The sequence below is a fragment of the Mauremys mutica genome, chromosome 1, assembly GCF_020497125.1.
Source record: "Mauremys mutica isolate MM-2020 ecotype Southern chromosome 1, ASM2049712v1, whole genome shotgun sequence".
Taxonomy (NCBI): Eukaryota; Metazoa; Chordata; order Testudines; family Geoemydidae; genus Mauremys; species Mauremys mutica.
In genome coordinates, this window is record NC_059072.1 from 55,701,802 (window position 1) to 55,722,800 (window position 20,999).

A 20,999-nucleotide genomic window follows, 5' to 3' on the forward strand; every position below is an offset into this window, starting at 1 on the left:
TGTGGAAAGGGGGTAAGGGAGGAAATGGGAGATATTAAGGGAGGGAGAAGGAGGCAGAAGATCAGTTATGTCCTGGATGCTAATTCTGAGCAGAAACAGATTTGATTTTAGCTCTTCCTCGACCCACACCACCTGCAATTCCAGGTCCTTTTAATACTTCTATGAGAGGAGTATCAGCTGAGATGATCTACACTGAATTGCTACTGTATACTAACAGAAGCAAATACAGGGCAGATGGTTGTGAGGCAAAAAGCAGCCAGGGTAGAAAATCCATCAACCTTCTCTAACTGCTTTGTAGGAAACTCATTTGGTGGCCAACAGGAAGCATTGGGGTGAGCCTCAGAGACAACTAGCCTGACCACACACAAGAGGAAGGTCATGTGGATGTTTGATGATGGTTCTTGGGTAGAACAAGTACTTTGTGTCTCCTCTGCATAGGACTGAAGCAGTCACAGAAACAGTGTGCATCTTTCTTCTGTCACTGCCATTTTCTAAACCTTTGTGCAAGTGGGAAAAGGGGAAGCCAGCAAACTCATTACTTTATCTCTTGGCACAATTCAAAATAGCACCAAAAGAGATTGGTTAAAAGTACATATTTGAGTTTTAATTAAAATTTAAGATTGAGATTTTAAAGAAGGATCTATGCCCAGGGAGGTCCAGATTTGCCTTCTGCAGCCTTTGGAAGAGAACTCTTTTGGTTTGTCACAATCCTCAGGCACAGCAAGAGGGTCTCTTCTGCAGGCATGTAAGAATGAAAGCTGTATTTTTGCAACACTGTTAAAAATGGATGACTAAGATCCTGGTGATGTTGAAGGGGCAGCTGATGTGTGTGGACAGACAGACAGAAATCCCTTCCATATTGATAATGTACCTGCAGGAGATCATCAAAGTGTCTGAATCCAATGTCATCAACTGAACGGGGGTGGTGCCCTGCGCAGCTGTATGCTGCTCCAGCCCCTGCTCCGGCTCCGGCTCTTCCCCAGGGCCCCCACCCCACCTCTTCTCTGTCCCAGCCCCGCCCCAGCCCCGTCCCCACTCCCCGGAAGATTGCAGTCAGGCCCAACCCTGCACTCACTGCATCATAAGTGGAATGACCTGGCCCCAGCCCACTCCTCTTCCCTAGCTCCCAGGCTTTGGGGGGCGGGGGGGGAGGAACCACCTCCCAGCACTTGCCAGCAGCATGGCTGGGAGCCAGGGGAGTGGAGCAGGCTGGGGCTGGGTCACTCCACTTCCTACAGGAAGTGACCAGCCCCCTCCCGTCCACTGCGGAGGCCTGGGACCAGCTGTCCCCTCGCACTCTCCCCTGTGGAGGCCTGGGTCCCCACACAGCTCCCCCTGTGGAGGGGCTGCGTAGGGCACCAAAATAGCTAGGGATGGCCCTGTGAACCAGTATATGTTTTGATTCTTAAAAAGGTGCCAATCAATTTGCTCTGTATATGTACTAAAAAGTAAGTATACATAGTGCAGTGACATCAGACTAAACGGGGAAGAATTTTCACTAATTAAATACCTTCAAGGCAATGTAGTCTGAAGGAATTACAGCAGCAAGACAGAAGTCCCAATATCTAATTCAAGCTCTGTCACTGGCTTGCTTTGTAGCTTTTGGCAAAAGGACTTCATTTCTCTATTTACAGTTTCCACATCTATAAACTGGGGATAATACCTACCTACCAGATATATTGTAAAAGTTACTTAGTGTTTGTAAAGAGCTTTGAACATAAAGCTCTAAAAAAGCACTATATATTATTAGTATTCTGGTATCATAATGATGATGACAATATAAATACCAAGATAGAGAACTGCTAGCATAAACATGCACTGTCACCTAGCCTTGATCTGACATAGTCTGACTAAATTACTAATTGTTTACAATGTCTCTACACTTGAATAAGAGTGCAGCAGCAAGCCCTCCATCCTACTGAGAGTCTTCAAATATTTATTTAAAAAAGAAAGCATATTCATTAAAAATACATGTATTCCTCTAATGCAACACCAATAAAATTGCCAGCGATCGTTAAAAAATTCTCATGGAGATTTTCAGTAAACAACATTCCTGAACACCACATCTCACTTAACTTTTGTGATTCCCAGAAAGTTTGTATTTTCAATATTAGGTTTATGATAAGCAATGATTAATTACTAAAACTATACATAGATCCAGAACAAAAACAGAATAAAGCCTTTTAATGTTCCTCTTAAACAACAGCAACTTGCTAAATTGTTTCACAAACACTGACTAAAGTTATAATATAGCAGTTGGCAATTTAGATTCTATTTTGCAGTTATCCTACTATAACAGCCTACACTTTAGAATAATGGTCACTAAGGGTGAAATTCAGCCCCGTGAGGAGGGACCAAAGCAAGGCCTATACATCACTGAAGCTCCACTTGCAAATAGACCTTAAACAGAACTTAAGTGGTGCACAAGCCCTGGGTTGGTCCCTCTATCCAAGGCTGAAATTTCACATTAAGGCCTCAATGTTGCATGCTGAAGGAGCCAGGTCTAACTCAGGATGCTAAACTCTAATTCAAAATCCAGAAACATGATATTTGAAACCAGACATTGCATTAGAAGTATAATTAGAAATTAGTATTTTTGTTTAATTTATAATAGCATAAATTTTAGCAGCAACTTTCTTTAGCTCTAAAACAAAGCTATATTAGACAGCTTTGTAATACTGTACAAATGTACACTCTCTCTGTATATATAAATCAGTCACTAAATTCTTCCTCATCACTGAAATATGCACTTTTTTTAATCCGTGGCCTTCTCGAATCGTCAGAAGTTGAAGGTTCCCCTGCAGTCTGTTTCCATCTTTGCTGCTCTTCTTCAATTTTGGCTTGCTACAATGCAATTGTAAAAATGGAAAATATGAGCTATTATTTTGATAAAAAGTAATAGGTGCTATGCAATACATTAAATGCAGTAATGCAAATACTATTTGGTGTCATATTTAATTTGTGTGTATTAGACTCTTTGGGAACAACAATTAAACAAAAATAATTTTAGGGCTCATTAGCATTCTTAAATGGACTGATTACCTGAGGCAGAATGAATTCTGAAATGATGCTGAAAACAATGTTGTCCCTTGTATGCTAGTGGGTAAACAGTCTTCTGCACCAGTGCAGGAAGACCCACTGCCAACAATCACTGTAAGGAACTGACCTACTTGCAAATATCGATGAGCCTTAAGACTACAGCATATGTTGGAAACCCTTTGAAGCCAAGTATACTTTGTATTGTGGGTTGACATTAGTAGAGAAACCTTGGAAACAACAAGGAACTGAGATTTTGTCATTGAAAGAATGAACGAACCAGTCCATACCCAAAATAAAAGTTATTTTGTTCAAGTAAAGGCTGAAGGTTTGGCTGGTTCTGATTTTACCAGGACCACTCCTTTACCCCAATTATTATACATACCTCACATGGGTACTGAAGTACATGAAGTATTTACTGACTTTTTAGTGTTTACATTCTCGACCTCTATTTTCCATTAGTGAAGGACTTTTTTGGGGAGGTGGATGGTGGGAGATTTTATGTACCTCAGACTAGATGATCTAATGGTCCCTTCTGGTCTTAAGATCTATGAATTACCACAATAATAATAAATAATTATAAGACTGAGCCTCCCTGAACTTGTGTATGTATTTTTTAATCTGAACACAGAGCCATATTTCATGGCGGGCTCTATAATGGAACAAAACCTGATAGCAGAATAAACTTAAATAAAAAAAATCTGAGAGTCTATCATATGTGTCATGATGGATTAGATTTTTTTAAATCCTATAAAGTTACACTGATAAGTGAGTCTTGAAAAAGGGCTTTTTGAGAGGCATCCTTTTTGAGCTAAGCAAATATTATGACAGGAGTCAAGAAGGGTTGGGGGAGCAGAAGTGACAACATCAAGATAGACAGCTAAAATTGTGAAGAATCTTAAAGGTAAGAATGAGGAGTCTGGATCTGACATGGGTGGCAACAGCAAACTAGTGGAGTGATTTTAGGAAGGGCTGGACATGGTTGCAGCATTAAAAAAAGGACAATATTCACCATGTTTTGCACAGATTAGAAAATGGGGAGGATGACTTTCCAGAATACCACAGAAGGGAGGGTTGCTGTATAGATATAGAGTTCTTTGCTGTGTATAATATAGTCTAGATGCTTGTAATTTTTATTTGAAGTTGTTTTAAAAATTATTTAGAAACAAGGATACATACTGTAATTCAATTTAGTACCTGAAAAGCTATGGCCTGGCTGAGGCTATCCAGAGCAGGATCTTCACCCTCATCTTCACTTTCTTCCTCTTCCTCACTAAATAGAGTAAAAAGTAAAAATATAAAATAGATGCACTTCATTCTAAAAAGACAGTACAATAAGAGTAAAGAGTGGATATTTAAATGTAGGTGCCCATACAGTTCTTCTTCCGGTTCAACTATTTTCTTCCTTTTCTTCTTTTCTTTCTTTTTTGGAGGCTCACGTTCTCCTAGCATATTTTTAGGACAAGCATAACTTAAGTGTCCTGTTTCCTTAGAGAAAAAGAAACATAGGTTAATAGAAGCAATTAAAAACTTGGCACTAAGTATATCCTTAGGAAAATTAACATTAAACAATTCAAAATGGAAGCAGTTTTAATAAAGGAAGAGGAATGTTGCACTGGTATGTAGAATGCAAATAAAATAAACCCTTACTTGCAGATTTACCCTGGAAATGGGAAAAGTTAGCAGTGATACTGTACGCTAGCCACAAGTTATGCTTCGGAATCAACTATAAAGGAAAACACATTTTTTGGCTGTTGTAAAAGCTGAATACACTAGCAAGTAACCTACACTCAAGATCACACGTGGTCCTCAGTATTTGAGGTCAGAGAATCATGATAGCAATGACATTTCTGGTTTTAAGATAGTAAGAATGGGTATTTAAATAACTATTATTATTAATATTGTTCATATTAATATGATCCAAAACTCAGTTTTTAAAATCTTAGCTTAATCTGAAGTATGGAATTGGCTTAAATGTATCTAAATCCTTAGAAAATAGGTGTTATTGGAAAATTATCCTCTCCCTCATATACTTGCATCCAATTAGTTCATTTTATCATCCATCTATCATTGTGTTATTTGGTGTTATGGTGAACTCATATGCTATTTCATATATAATCAATGTGCGCTAAATAGATTTGAAGTATATGCTTGATGAGTATTTAGGAGTGATGAGTGTATAGGAGGTAGATACATAAGTAAAGCATGGCTCGAATGCAAAGCTTATAGGCTGAGGCCTGTAAGAGTTTAGCTTAGCCATACTAGGCTGTAGGCTATCAAATACTTGACATGAGTGAGTAATCGAAGAATAACCCTATGCCAGTAAGGTTACAAGATGACTGGAAAGAATGGGCCAATAAGTGATGTTACAACGTAGCTGTATAGACTGCAAGATGCCTGATTATAACATCATGGGATGTCCTGCTTTGACTGCAGGACACGTTGTGCATAGATGCTATTGAGAATAAGATAAAGACAGACAACAACCAATGAAAAACAGAGCATCCCAATATTCATGGTGTGTGGAAATACAGAAAGAAAAGAGGGTTGAAACCTTTATGAATATGCATAAGGTGTTAGATGTGGTCAGAACAACAATATAAAAGAGATTCCCTTATTGGGTACAGGAGGGAAGACCCCAAGAGAGGAAGACCCATGGAAGACTTCATTGGGATGTCCCGAGCAGGAACCACCCCTGTCTCTATGACCACCTGTTGAGAGTTCTACCCTACTATATGAAAGCTTTAGGTACGTGAGTATGGATATGGCATTGGCCCAGTACATATACTCTCTCAGATTATGTAATGTGAGTGTAATCTATAATTGTTACTTGTAACTGTGTTTGTAGCTATTGTCCTCATTCTTTGTGTGTTCCTAGAGCCTCCAAATCTCCACCCTATTTATCTTTAAACTGTAGCAACAGGAGCTGGTCTCTCTGCAATTTACCACAGAACTATCAATTCATTCAGTTTAAAATAAAGGCTACACAGGCTTGTTCGTATAATTTACATTTTTCCTCTTCAAATGCATCAAGAAGTTTCAGAGGTATAGAAGAAAGCACAGTTGTTATAAAACAAAAAACAGATACTTTTGTTTGCATTAGATATATTGACTATAATATTACAGTGCTGACTGCACATCAGCAAATATGTTTATAGTTACCAGGTAGCATGTTTCTAGAAGACCCCAAATACCCAGTGAAGTCCAGGCTAGAATCATTGCTGAAGTGGAGAAAATATTGATGTAAGCTTCATGATGCTACCACAAGGAATGATGTGATGTATGTGGGGCAAGACTAGTGACAACATAAACCAAGAACAAAGATGGAAACATTTCTTTTAGATCCATCGAGTAATTTACTCACCCCACATTCATAACATTTAGATTTATCGAAGTAGTTACGTCTACGGATGAATTCCGCTGCTCTTCCATTGTCAATAGCAATACTTGCTTTTATCACTCTTCCAAATAACTAAACCAAAAGGAAAAAAACCCTGAGTCCGAATTTGAGAAATCTGAGCTCTCCCCCTCTTTTGCCATGGCATTTTTCTGTAGCTTACTTGTTTGTTGTTAAGTGCCCGAGAACAGTTTTGTGCAGATTCTTTATCCAAAAACAAAATAAATGCAACTCCTTTACTCTTCCTGGTGTCTTTGTCCTTCATAATAGTAACTCTGAAAATAAACATATAACAAAGTTACTGATAGGGGAAAAAATCCTAGAAAGCCATTTTTCATTACTTATAAATACCCACAAGTCTCAGCTTTATATTAAATATAATTGCTAGTTATACAGTGAGCCAATGTTCCCTGTAATTTTTTCCATCCATGTACGGAATGGATTTTGTTATGTGCGCCAATATCAAGGTAATGTGAGGACATGCACCACCAGTAGAAACAAAAAACCTAGATATAATATATATCTTTAAAAAGTTACCATAGGGATAATTACTCCAACAGGACAGGTTAGGCATTTTAGAACTCACTACTCAAAAAATTAAATTTAAGCATGAGAGAGAAATAAAATTATGAGATTCATAGACCAGTCAAAAAATTAAAGTAACAGCACTTTGAAAGAATAAAATTACAGAGAATATATGTGCATTGCAGGAAGTACCAAGAAGTAACACCACCACCACTATAAGTATGTGTTTGGAGGTGTGTGTCTGTGTGTGTGAGAGAGAGACAGACAGACAGGCAGGCAGAGAGAGACTGTGTGTGCGCGTGAGTGACAGTGTGAGATTCAGAGATAGAGTGTATGTGTGTGTACCTGTATGCAGGGCTTTGGAGCGGAGCCCAGAGCTGGAGCGCGGAGCAGCTCCGGAGCAGTGGAGCTGCAGGTTTTTTCTTGGAGCTGGAGCGGAGCTGGAGCACAGCTCCAAAGCCCTGCCTGTATGTGAGAGACACAGAGACAGTGTCTGTGTGCTGGCTGCTGGGGAAATGTATGCTAGACCGTGCACTGTCTCTTTAAGCAGAGAGGCACTCACCAGAAAGCTTGTTTAGACCGCAGCACCTGCCAGCAGCTCTGTCCTGCTCCTGAGCCCTGTCCCCTGTCCCCCATTCTGCAGAGATGGGGTACATGGGCAGGGGGGAGGAGGACACCCTGACATCAGTGCCCTCCCCTACCCTCCACTCTGCACAGAAAGCAGGAGGGTCCCAGGAGCAGCTGGCCAGGGGCTCCAAGGCAGAAGGCAGGAGCAACACAGCTGCAGAGCAGCAGTGGGAGGGGCATTTGAACACACATCACTAGATGTGCGCAGCTCTGCTAATCAAGTGCATGGCACTTGATTGACTCTTAGGCGGCTGTGCAGCCATGCAGCTTAGAGGGAACATAGCAGGGAGCAAGAACAAACACTTTTTGAGGAGAGGCACAGATAAAATGTGGATCTGCTCCTAATAGCAGATATAAAAAGCATACAGATTTTCTCTGATTGGGCCTAACAATGAAAAGCACTCTTGTGGTGTAAAAAAACTGAATTATAAAGCTTGAATTGAATCACATTGAATAATAAAACGTGAAGACTAATTACTATTTGGGCGTAACAGTTTATGGAACCCCTTTCTGAATAGTGAGCTTTCAATTTAAGGCTGCCACTTGTCAGATCAATCATCTTGGTGTTGAACAGAAAAGATACAAATACGAGAAGTGGCCAACACATGCTCTACTGGGCTTCTTACTTATTTTGTCCCTGGTTCAGTCTGTGCCATTTTCACCTCTTTAATTTTTCTAATTCTTTTCCTAAGGAAAAAGGACTGCTTGGGACTTTATAATCTTGAAGTGACAAAGAGAGACAGATCAGTGTCTGCTTATGTCCCGAGATGAAGCAGGAGCCTCCATTTTGAAATGAGAGAAAGACGAAATGGGCTTCTTTTTTACACTAAGCATATCCAGTTAAGGTTTCCCACTGACTTTAAATGAATTAGAAGTTATTTTTTCTATTGCCTGTGGTTTGATGGGCATTTCCTAGTGATTGTGAAGGTATACTGAAGATGTATTTTATTATGGTTTACATTTTAAAGTATTGGTAAGTTTATCTTCCTGAGAAGGAGCTGGAGCCTTGAAGCTACAATTCTCTTTCTTCAATGCCTCAGAGTCTATTTTGAGACTAAGACCTAATACCAGCTGGTTGCATTTTGCTATGATCCTGGTGAGATCAACAATCTTATTTTTAAATGCCTCATCACTGGCCCGGGGCTAGTATTTAGAATGTCTTCTCATTTAAAAAATGTCTAAAGTCATATAGACTCCAAACTTGTGAGGAGGAAGGTTAGTAAAGCAAGAGTCTTATTTAAAGCACTTCAGTGAGAGGCATCTTAGTACATAACAATATCTTGTTTGCTCCAGAGAATTGACTTTCAGAACACGATTAGTCTCTGATGTATACTTATTTCATGAGTGTGACTGCAAGAAACTCCCAACTGTTACAAGAGTGCAATTAAGCTTACATTGTATTAAATGTGGAAAAAAAGATTCAATACAGTTCTCTACTTCATGCTTAAAATAAATGTTAAGTGTACAAAGTACATAAAGAAAGAAAAAGCACTAAATATTGGAGACCAACTTGAAGAAAAACAACATGCCAGGCCATGTTTATACTTACTTAACAACTTTCCCATACTTGGAAAAAATCTGAAACAAAGAGCATCGTATATTGGTTTAGCAGTCTGTTGTTAAATCAAACACTGTAACAAAATGACAGTTCACGTTTAAAATATACACGACACAGGTGACACATTTTACATAATGGCTGCACATTAATCTAATAATACAACTTATTTTACACGTAGATGTGCTTACCCTGTATAAGTCATTGTTGGTCAGAGAGAAGGGCAAGTTGGACACATACACTGTGCTTTTACTTGGTGCTAACCCGCCACTCATTTTTCTGGGGGGAGAGAGAGAGAGAGAGATTAATTAGTGTTCAATAAAGTGATCGCAATTTAAATAAAAAAATGAGCTGTTCCAAATATATATTGTACGGTCATATGTTAAAACTGTGGGTAGTAATGTGGCTTTGATTTCCCTACACAGTTTGACATTAAATCAATGTTCACTTTCATGTTCCACAGTGTAAAGGAAAAATCAAAGCAGTATTACTGTTCCTGACTTACCAATTGACTAGGACAGGACAAACTCAGTAAAGTTGGCACAAGCTATGCATTACTAAAATGAGCTTTGAATGACTTGTGAAATAAATTCAGCTTTCAGACTAAACAAAGCAGGTACTATTCCATTTATCATTAGACATTTTTGGTACATTCCTGAACTTAATGAAAGTATTGTTTGAATAAGGATTGAATGATTTGCCTCTCTGGATGCAAAATGTAGGTCAGCTGAGTTCAACATTAGAAATCCATACTGATAAGATAAACAACAAATTTCTTCAAACCAATACCTCAATAATTGGGGGTAAAAAAAAAACAATAATTCATTAACTTTAAAAATTAGCATTGTTATTTATCATACCAAACAGTTATGTTTTTCTTTCATTTCCTTGTAACTGACACCTGACCCTGCATCTACGTCTCTGCGGAACTCAGTATTTTCCTTTCCCCTCTTTCTTTAAGGATCTGCATCTCTCCTACAAGCACTCCCTTCTCCACACAGGAGGCTCTGGAGGTAGCAGACTAGGCAGCACAGCTTCTTGCAACCCAGTCCTGTCCCCTCTCTTGGTCCATCACCACTTCTACCATTCCTTTCCTTCTCTTTCTGCCCTCATCCATGTTTACATTTTTATGTTGTTTATAAAATATACATTATTTTTAAAACTGCATACGCACATGTGGAAACAGCTCTCTGTGTGAGCGTGGGCCAGGTTGTAGCTGTAGGTAACAGGAAAAAGGGGGGGAAAAACCCAACCAAATCACTCCATCCTGACATTTAAGGGGCACACAACTCTGCACAGAACATTTCTTGTTTCTGGCTCGTTGTGCAGTCTTGGCTTGATTCAAAATCCAGAACAAAATAGTAAACAAAGAATACCAAAATGGCAAACTCTCCTTAATTAACAAAGTGTCCTTTAAGCACTAGAGCAAGACAGATGGACAGTTTCCTAGTTCCTCCTTGCTTCTTTGGCTTGGGGCGGGGGAAAGAACACTTCCCTGTTCTCCTCAGACCACAGTTGCCAAGTTTCATGCAGTAAATAAGCACCCCAACTTTCACAAGAAGCCAAAAATCAAGCTAATCCCATTTCAAAACAAGGCCAAAACAAGCCAATCCCTAAGAACCCCAACACTGTGTGTGACTAAATCCCCCCGGTGTGCAGTCTGGGACTGTGGTGAGCCCATTGTGCACCCCTGACTCTCCCCCTCCCCCTTGTCCGGAGCCGATAAAAAACAAAAACAAACAAAAACAACCAACAAGCCAAAAACTAGCCAACAAGCAACTCATAAGCCAATTAAGCCAAAAAAAAAAGAAGATCAATTTCTGCATTTTTTTTTCATGGATTTGGCACATCTGCCTCAGGCCCTTCTCTCTCAGCCTTCCTGTGCCATAAACCATCTCTAATGAAACCCCAGTTAATTCCTTTCATGTCTACTTTATTGTAGTGTTTATTATAAATCAAGGACTTCCCCAAGACAATTTAAAAAAATTGAGTTTGTAGGCCAATGAAATACAAGTCAAAAAGATTTAGGGAAAAAAATCAAACACCAATGACAATTTTAGAAAAACTAACTTTTTCTGATTTTTCCCTCAGAACTTCCCAGCAAATATCTACCCAGGGATGAGATACAAGAAGGGAAATTTAAGGGAGATTGGTTTCTTTTTGCAGATGTTCCCAGGGAGACAGTTTAAAAAAAAACCCAAATACAGATCTATAAAGGGAGGCTAGTTTCACCCTTAACTAAAGGAATGGCTATTGCCACACCATAATCAAACCCTGGATATTTTCTAGCACTCTGCTTCAACAACTTGTAGAGAGTACAACATTCCTAGAACACATTGATTTCCCAAGTGCTTTCCCCTTCATTTCCTACGTGCTTGCTGCAATGCAATCCGTGTGGGTGGCAGCTACTGGCTGAGCTTTTGAGTTTTCCTTTCCTTTTCTTCCCTGTTTAGGAACTGTATTTCCTTTGGCACAAGTATATGAAGTGACAAAGGTTATGCAAATAAAAACACAGAAAAGGTTCACAATGAAGGACAGATGTTACTTGTGGTGCTATGTAGGCTGCCCACATAATCCTAGACTCCCTTACTGCCTGGCATTTAATGCCCTAAGTCAAGACTAACCAATTTGACCTGGCACCATGCCTTCCAAATAGATGGCCATACGTGTGGTTATCCAGACACAAGGTGCTGTATTCAAAGGAAATTTGAAAAGCTATGCTGGTTTTGCATTATGGATCTCTGCCATATGGGGGACAGGGAGAAGAATGTGTAAAGCTTGTTCCATGGATAGAGGGCAATTAGTTAGAAAACCATAAACTAAACTCTCCTACAACTTGTGACTCTCCGCAGCAAGTCTCATTTTAGTGAACGGAACTATGGTCTGCAGGCTGACAAACATTAAACAGCTTGATTGGGTGACAACCACTTCGCAACATTTTAACATTTTTAGAAGGTCTCTTTCTATAAGTCTATAATATATAACTAAACTATTGTATGTAAAGTAAATAAGATTTAAAAAATGTTTAAGAAGCTTCATTTAAAATTCAGAGACCCCCCACCCCCGACCGGTGGCAGGACCCGGGCAGTGTGAGTGCCACTGAAAATCAGTTTGCGTGCCGCCTTCGGCGCCCGTGCCATAGGTTGCCTACCCCTGGTTTAGACCTTCTCATACAGAAAACCACTAGCCTAGATCTTGAAGAAAAAAAAAAGACTGGAATCCTAATCAAGTAGTCAGGTTTTTTTCCCCATAATAAAACTATTTAACACAAGTTCAACATATCGATCACATCCTTTCCCCATGACCTGGGGTCTTCTGCAGGTGCTAATCTACTCCTTTCAAGATTACACTCTGCAGTGCATCTGCCTGAGAATCACATGAACTAGGCACTTTCTCCTCCAAGAACCTATTTGTTCCCTGCAGCTCTCAAGCTCAACTGAGCTACCTGCTGGCTTTTATGGGGAGCAGGTGATCATCAAGTTATCACCTGAACACTTCTCAGCCTGAGCTGGGAGACTGATGATTAGTCACAGGTGGGACTGAGCCCAATTTTCTTAAATAGCCAATCACCATGTGACATCAACCCTTTTTTTTCATATTTCTCATCCCTGAAGGATTAGCTTTTGGACATCAGAGACAGGATTGTCTTTCATTACTGTGCCTTCCAGGATTGCACCTTCTAGTTTTTGCAAAACCTCAAAATTAGAAGAGGCTCTTCTCAAAGAGAGAGACATCCACCAATGGAGTCAATTGTGAAATGCAAAGTGCACACAAATATGCCTATGCTGATCTCCTTAATATTAGGCCTAACTCAGTTTTTTGTAATATACTTCAAATGGCTGACGGCCAAATGCTAAATTTAATTCACTGAGTTCAGTACTCTGTCCCAGGATACATTGTAGATACTACCAAAATAGTTCACGGATGCCTCCAAGGCATCTGAAGAGCTTGAATTTGCCATTACCTTTTGTGACTTAGAAGCAAAATTTGAAAATGTCTTTCAGTATAAATTTGACCTTTTCAAGTTAGGGATAAAGCCTTACTGAGATAGAGAATAATAAATTCAAGGTTCTGATTGATTTGTTGAGTCGCAACTTAACTTTTCTACACTTGGCCTATGACCCATTTAAACAACCCACATTCACTGCTGAATTAATCCACATTCAGGCCAACCAATTTTGGATAGAAGTTCTTCTGCCTTGATTTCCACTTCTGTATTTTGTTTTGTGATACCATCAGCCATCCTGCCTTCTGGATTGGACTACACCTGACGTATCTTCCTCAGTGCTTAGCCAAACAGTCGGCAGCAGTGATCGTATGCCATTTGTTCCATTCCTGTGCAGTTGCAAGATCTTGACGGGTGGAGAATCTAACGCTGGAACAGGCTTGATGAACCCATGTAATAGGGGGTCTGCCTCCATTCCTCGGTCGGTGGAATTTTATCCCGGATGTTACAAGCCATCTAGAAAACGGCGTTTGTTAGACTGTCTTGTGGCATTCTAGTGACATGTCCAAAAAGTGTAAGACATCATCTGCAGACAATGGCCCCAGGAGTCTGCAGACAATGGCCCCAGGAGTCTGCAGACTGGAGCAACCATAAACATTTGCATTATAGATGAAGCCATTCCACTTTATGCCCAATATACAACATTGGCAAAGCCCCCAGCTTTGTCTAGTCTGAGCAGCATAGTGTCCATGTTTCGCAACCATAGAGCAGTATGGAGAGGAAACAGTATGAACAGATCCTGAACTTGGTTGTCGTGCCCAGATGACGTTAATTCCATATTTGTTGTAAATGACCCAGGGCAGACACTTCAATGCCCATCCAGTGGAGAACCTCCATGTGAGAGCTGGAGGAACTGGTGAGTATAGAACCCAAATAGCAAAAGCTAGAAAGTGCTTCAACAGTTTAATTATTCAAAGAGATTGGGGTCATGCATGGACTTGATCCTAGATTTTGCAGATTTGTCTTAACATGGAGGCCATCCTTAGCCAACTCCTCCTCCATATGCTGGAGTGCCTTGTGAAACCTGTTGAGGCTCTGTAGTAGAACATCATCATCATCCGCATAGTCAAGGTCTAAGAGCAGTGGTGGTCAACCTGTGGCCCATCTGGGTAATCCGCTGGTGGGCCACGAGACAGTTTGTTAACATTGATCATCTGCAGGTACGGCCACCCGCAGCTCACAGTGGCTGTGGTTCGCTGTTCCTGGCCACTGGGAGCTGCGGGTGGCCGTGCCTGCAGACGGTCAATATAAACAAACTGTCTTGTGACCCGCAGGTTGCTCACCACTGTCTAAGAGCGAAAGATCACCTGTCTTAATGGCTATGGATTTGATTGTCCAATAAAAGTGTGCAGGGCCAGGACACAGCCCTGCCTGACACCAGATACTGATTTAAAAGATGCCAATTTCTAATTCCCAAGATGTATATGGGCAGCAGTTCCTTTATACAGCTTGCTAATCAAGTCCAGCAGAGTGGTTGGGACACCTACACCCTTTAAGGCCTTCCAAAGTGTCAACTGAATCAAATGCAGCCTTAAGATTGATATACGCCATGTGCAGAGGATTCTTGACCTCATGATGTATCTCTGACAACAAGCAGAGGGCCAAAACGGTGTCTAATGTGGACCTGTTCCTCATAAAGCCTGACAGTTAGGGGTGACACTTCCGATGCAGCAGGGGCTCCAAATGTGCCAGCAGAACATGTGCAAGCACCTTCCCTGGCACAGACAGCAAGGTGATTGGCCCGTAGCTCTTACATTCACTGCACAGTCCCTTGCCCTTATAAAGTGAAATCACAATACTGTCCTTCCAAGGAAGTTGGCAAGGTTCCAATTCTCCACACCAGGTGAAAGATAGGCAGAAGTAATTCTGCTACAGGATCAATAGTGCATTTTAGCAGCTTTGGGGGAATGCCATCAGCACTGTTGGTGAGAGAGACAACTAACTCAATTTCCCAGACCTGAAGAAGAGCTCTGTAAGCTCAAAAGCTTGTCTCTCTCACCAACAGAAGTTGGTCCAATAAAAGATATTACCTCACCCACGTTGTCTCTCTGCACCTGATATAGTTATTTACACATATGTATCTAAGGTACTTATATGGCCACCATTACCATAACATCTGAGCAACTCACAGTCTTTAAATGTATTTATCCTCATAACACCCAAGTGAGGTAGGAAAATGCTATTGTCTCAATTTTAAAGATGGGGAACTCAGGCTCAGAGTGTCTAAGGCCCAGATACACAAACGGACTTTTAGGTGTTGCAATGCCTAACTAGTAGGTGCCTAGAAAATCTCTGGAACAAGACTGGGATCTGCAAAGCTTGAGTTAGGTATCTTAAACTTTGTCCCTCTCACAGTCAGGTGCCTAAATCTAGACTATAGGGAGATGCCAATTTCTGCTTGCTATTCACAGCCAGGAACCCTTAGTTGCCATGGGCTCAGCTTCCCTGGTGGAGGCTGTTGCAGATGGGTCTCAGGTTAACACAGTGTTATTTAACCATACTCTGGGAAGGGCAAACTATGAGGATGGTGAAAGCATCATAGCTCTCTCTGCATTACAGCTTCCATCAACAGAGCAAATGAATATGAATCTGCAGTAGGGAAATGTTGATCTGGGGGGTTTCTTTCTGTGTCTGAGGTATATAAGCCAAACACCCTCTAGTCTTTACATCCACCCAGAAACTCACATGCTGCCCTAACCCATAATGCTGTAGTTCCTGCCTTTAAATGAACTGCTGTCCTGGCTCAAGGCCCTTAGGACTTGAAAGTTTTACCAATGTGATTATTTCAATAAGGAAACCCAAATCCCTAACCAAAGTAAAATAGCCATACCGGTAAGAGCCCTAGCGTGGCCAGTTACAATAGTACAGAGTGATACTAATATTGCGTATTCCCCTTCCCAGCTACACCGATCTAAAGCGTCGTTATGCGGATATAAGGCGGGGCTGTGCCGCTCGGGGCTACACAGTTACAGCGCTACAGCCCCGGGGCCCGATCCGGCCCCCTTGGCAGTCACTCTGACACTGACCAGCTGGGCGGGGACCTCGGCTCTGCCCCTCGGGGGCGGGGAGTCATTCCCGCCCCTGGGAGAGGGCAGGAATGAGAAGCAACCCCGCCCCCCATCTCCGCCAGAGCCGTCCCGGCGCGACCCCCGCCCCGCGGGACGAGGACGAACCAAAACGCCGCCGTGAGCCCGGGGCGGGATTCGCGCGGAGCCCCCCGCACCCACCTCACGCGGGGCTGGGGCTGGAGCAGCTCAGGCGGCGGCGGGGGGAGACATTACTCCGAGCCGCGCGCTCCTCTCCGCGGGCGCGCCGAGACCGCGCGGACTCATCAGCCGCACTCCTCCTCCGGCGGCGGCGGCGGCGGCGGCGCCCTTCCGGGGACGTGAGCAATACACACACTCTTTAGCCAATAACGGGCGACAAGAGTTGAAGGGAGGCGGGTATTTCCGGTTACGTCACGCCAAGCGCCGGAAGTGGCCTGGGACCACGAACCGGGCCCGCTGTCGCTTTAGGGGAGAGACGCTGCGAGCTGGCGCGTGGGGGGTAAGTGCGCGAGGCGGCGCCAAGGACGGCTGAGTGGGTAGTTTCCGGTTTTTCTGGTCCCGCGTGCACAGCCCCGTGAGGGGCCCACGGCCCAGCCACGTGCCCCGGGGCGCACGGTAGCAGCTTGAGCCCCCGCTGCGACCCGGAGCTGCCCCGGCTCCCCGCGAGCCTGCGTTGCCCTTGCGGCGGGCGGAGTGCACGAGCTCCCAGCTCCTCTCCCGCCGGCGGGTCAGTGCGGCCCGCCTCTGTTCCACCTAGGGTGACCGGACAGCAAGTGCGAAAAATCGGGATGGGGGTATCATAGATTCTTAGGGTTGGCAGGGACCTCAGGAGATCACCTAGTCCAGAGGCGGCTCTAGGGATTTTGCCGCCCCAAGCAGGGCAGGCAGGCTGCCTCCTGCGGTTTGCCTGCGCAGGGTCCGCTGGTCCCGCGGCTTTGGCGGACCTCCCGTAGGCAGGTCTGCACCCGCCGCGGAAGGCAGCCTGCCTGCCGCCCTCACGGCGCTGGCAGAGCGCCCCCCCCCCCCGGTGGTCTGCTGCCCCAAGCATGCACTTGGCGTGCTGGGGCCTGGAGCCGCCCCTGATCTAGTCCAACCCCCTGCTCAAAGCAGGACCAACTAAGATAGGGTAATAGGAGCCCATATAAAAATAAGCCTCAAATGTCGGGACTGTCCCTATAAAATCGGGACATCTGGTCACCCTAGTTCCACGGATGATGTGACTGCGGCTGATGATGGTCGCTTTGGTCAGAGCTGAGACTGAACCGAGGTCTCATACGTTAGAGTAACCAGGCTGCCTCCTGAGGCGTCGGTACCCACATGCTGTGCTTGGCTCTAACCGCTCCCCACCCCCTGCTTCTGCCCCAGCGCTGGAAAGAGGACCAGGCATCCTTATTCCCAATGCTGCCTTCCTGCTGGCTACCAAGCAGTTGGGGAAACCACTTGTGAAGTGTTTACTAGCTCAAGTGGTAGACATAGGTGCTGGAACTTGGGGTGTGGCAGTACCCCCTGGTCTGAAATGGTTTCTGCCATATGCAATATTTGCAGATTGGTTGAGTGGCTCTCTGCACCCTCTCTATACAAATTGTCCCAGCACCCCAGGTGGTAGAGCTCTGTGGTGTAGGTCTGAAGGTCTCATGTTCAAACTTTGCTGTTGATGTTTGGAGGGGTAATTATGGAACCAAGTGGTGGCATTTCATGTCTTATCTAATACTGCAGCTAAGTCTTGTTTTAAATTGAATTTACATTCTTTCTAAAATCCATCAGAAAGTCAGATCATTCTCAAAATTAGTATTAACAGAGGTTCCTCATAGAAAGATTAAGACCAGTCTATGCACTTGCCTGTGCTATCTCTACAATGGGGCTATTTCTGCATACCCATCTCTGCAATGTGCTGTGGGACATACACGTTAATATGTCTAGCAAATAATTAAATATGATGAAATTATTGACTGTGAAAGGATGTTGCATGAAAGAAAAATAGCTAATCTGTGGTTAATGCAGCAGACTGGGGCCCAGAACAACTGGCTTCTAGCTCTGGCCTGCCACAGGCATCCTGTGTGCAAATCACTTAAACTACAATTTTTGGAGGTGGACGCAAATTTTGTCCTTGATTTTTCTGTGTTACATACCCCTATATGTAAAATGAATGATATTTCTTTTATCTTAAAGAGGTGTTGAGTAGTAATTGTAAAATGCAAAAGAACTGGAGCTTTGTAGAGAGAAGGGTGCGAGGGGGCTGGACCTTTGTCAGGTTGGGGAGAACCCGCAAATAATTTTGAGCTGTATTGAGGCCTTGGAGTAACAATGGGGCCCTGGCTCTGGGGGTGAGATGCGCAGACATGGGTAAGGGGTGGGGCGAGGTACAGTGTTTGGGGACCACTGGACTAGATGGTTACCCTGGTCCCTTCTGGCCTTGTAATCTCTGACTAGTAAACTAAAAGAATGTAAAACTGATATGTGACAAAAGAGGTGTCAAGATTTTCAGCTCCCCTTTTCATGGTTATTGGTTATATACCTTTACCCTTAGCAAGCTTTGTGTAGATGACTTTTTCCAAGTTAAGTCATAACTAAAAATGAACAAGGATGAAGCTAAGGCTCCAAACCCACAAACTGCTCTGGGCACTGAGGCCCCTACACATACTCTTTTAGTGTGGTTCCATGTTGGGTGCACTGTAGGATCAGGACTTATGTTAATTCAGGTCTAGTTTAGTTATTGTAGAAAGTGTGGCTCTTTTAACTTTTTTTTTAACAAATCAGTTAAATCATAGAGGCAGTGCCAGTGGGCTTTTAAATGGCCAAAAGCACACTCAACAGTCATTCTGCACTTGCTCAGCCTGTTGTTGAACCGCTCCTTGCTGCTGTCAAGGTGCCCTGTGTATGGCTTCATAAGCCACGGCATTAAGGTGTAGGCACGGTCTCCCAGGATCACAATGGGCATATCAACTTCCCCTACGGTGATCTTCTGGTCCGGGAAGAAAGTCCCTGCTTGCAGCTTCTGGAACAGGCCAATGTTCTGAAAGATGTGTCTGTCATGCACCTTTCTGGACCAGCCTGTGTTAACGCCCACAGTGATCCACAAGTGCGTGGAGAACCATTGACAAATACCCCTTCCGATTAATGTACTCGGGGGCTAGGTGGTCTGGTGCCAGAATTGGAATATGCGCACCATCTGTTGCCCCTCCACAGTTAGGAAACCCATTTGTGCAAAGCTATCCACAATGTCTTGCATGTTGTCTAGACTCTCAGTCTTTTGGAGCAGGATGTGATTAATGGCCCTGCACGCTTCCGTCAACATGAGTCCAGCAGTTGACTTTCCCACTCCGAACTGGTTAGCGACCGATCACTAGCAGTCTGGAGTAGCCAGCTTCCACAGTGCAATCGCCACACGCTTCTCCAACGACAGGGTAGCTCTCATTCTTGTGTCCTTGTGACGCAGGGCTGGGGCAAGCTCATCACACACTCCCATGAATGTAGCTTTCCTCATCCAAAAGTTCTGCAGCCACTGCTTTGCATCCCAGACTTGCATGACAATGTGATCCCACCACTCAGTGCTTGTTTCCCGAGCCCAAAAGTGGTGTTCCACTGTGGTCAGCACCCCCATGAATGCCACAAGCAATCTTGTGTCGTAGCTACTACGCATGGCGAGATCAATGTTGAACTGCTCTTGTCTTTGTAGTTTAAGGAATAACTCCGCTGCCACTTGTGATGTGTTAGTGAGAGCGAGCAGCATATTGGTCAACAGTGCGGGATCCATTCCTGCAGATCGAAGAGGCAGAGCAGAGCATGCAGTACAGAAACCATTGAAAGATGGTGCCAAATGCCGAAGAAGCACAGGGATTGCTGGGATGCGAAGCAATGCATCGTGGGGCATTAGGACAAGACCCAGGATGCCTTGCGACCCCCTCTGCCTTCCCACTACTCTTAGCGGCAGAAGAGGAAGAGATGCTCTGTGGGATAGCTGCCCAGAGTGCACTGCTCCGAATACTGTTGCAAGTGCTGCAAGTGTGAACACTTTGTTGCACAAGTATCTGACAGTGTGAACACACAACAGCAGTTTCCCTTCAGCGCTCTCTGAGCAGCACCGTAACTGCCAGCGATGTAACTCTGCCAGTGTAGAAAATACCCTTAGAATTTAGCGAGATTCAAAAGAGGAGTTAGACTTTTATATAGATAACAAGAATATTCAAAATTGTTGTAGTTAATGATAAATTGGAAGAGGTATAAAACCTCAGGCTTCCTACTGTGGTAGTTCTTGGTGACTGTTTTTTCTTTCTTCTGGTGCTGACCATTGTCAGAGAGAGAATAGTGGACTAGATTGCCATGGATCTGATCCGGTATGGCAAGTCCTATATATCATGATGTAAAAAAAGTAAAACAAAGTCAAATGGTATCACTGACCATTCTGAAAACACTGGGCATTGTAGTATCACCAAGTTTTGCTCTTTCTTTTACCTTTCATAAAATGTTCTCAGAAATTCTGTCTGACTTGCTCTTGGATCACTTTCATGTAAGACTCAGAGAATCTTTGACTTGACTGACAGTTTGCAATATTATACTGAGCTGCCAGGTATGCTATAGTTAACGCTTTGTCTGTAAACTTAGTGGACGTATCTGGGTGTGGCAAAGGAGTTGCCAAGTACCATGGAAAGGTACTGAGAGATAACATTTAGGGCATTATGAAGCCAGCTGTTCGCCACTTGGCTCATTGTGGAGGTGTAAAGTGCATCTTGGGCCTGATATACAAAGAGACTCGGGTGGGGTGGTCCTAAAGGTATTTTTGGAGAACATAATCCAAGATGCTGCCAC

The 20,999-nt window shown here is 43.3% G+C and overlaps 2 protein-coding genes across 11 annotated transcripts in view; one reads left to right on the plus strand and one right to left on the minus strand.

Moving 5' to 3' along the window:
- Window positions 1-1,913: 1,913 nt before the first annotated feature.
- Window positions 1,914-16,512, minus strand: ZCRB1 (zinc finger CCHC-type and RNA binding motif containing 1). Of its 4 annotated transcripts, none has more exons than XM_045032105.1 (8): window positions 16,374-16,512; window positions 9,332-9,419; window positions 9,135-9,163; window positions 6,597-6,708; window positions 6,401-6,508; window positions 4,412-4,524; window positions 4,234-4,309; window positions 1,914-2,844 (listed from the first exon to the last, which is right to left on the minus strand). In XM_045032105.1, exons 2-8 carry the CDS (start codon window positions 9,413-9,415, stop codon window positions 2,713-2,715), a joined length of 654 nt encoding a protein of 217 aa, XP_044888040.1. In that variant the 5' UTR covers window positions 9,416-9,419; window positions 16,374-16,512; the 3' UTR covers window positions 1,914-2,712. The 4 variants fall into 4 exon arrangements, with proteins under 4 accessions (XP_044888040.1, XP_044888050.1, XP_044888060.1 ...); XM_045032115.1 differs by having other exon boundaries at window positions 9,332-9,421; window positions 16,402-16,464; XM_045032125.1 differs by lacking the exon at window positions 9,135-9,163.
- A 52-nt stretch (window positions 16,513-16,564) lies between these two features.
- PPHLN1 (periphilin 1) overlaps window positions 16,565-20,999 on the plus strand; it is a 156,554-nt gene continuing 152,119 nt past the window's right edge. For 2 of the 7 annotated variants that reach the window (XM_045032006.1, XM_045032016.1), the window contains exon 1: window positions 16,565-16,692. The gene's annotated coding sequence lies outside the window, so the exon portion shown is untranslated. The remainder of the gene's footprint in view (window positions 16,693-20,999) is intronic. The other 5 variants (XM_045031981.1, XM_045031987.1, XM_045031996.1 and 2 more) reach the window with 4 other exon arrangements.

Coding starts and splice junctions, on each gene's coding strand:
- ZCRB1 (XM_045032105.1), bottom strand. CDS start 9,415: ATGAGTGGCGGGTTAGCACCAAGTAAAAGCACAGTGTATGTGTCCAAC. Junction 4,525..6,400: donor CTAAATGTTATGAATGTGGG/GTGAGTAAATTA, acceptor TTTTTCTCTAAG/GAAACAGGACACTTAAGTTA. Junction 4,310..4,411: donor GTTGAACCGGAAGAAGAACT/GTATGGGCACCT, acceptor TACTCTATTTAG/TGAGGAAGAGGAAGAAAGTG.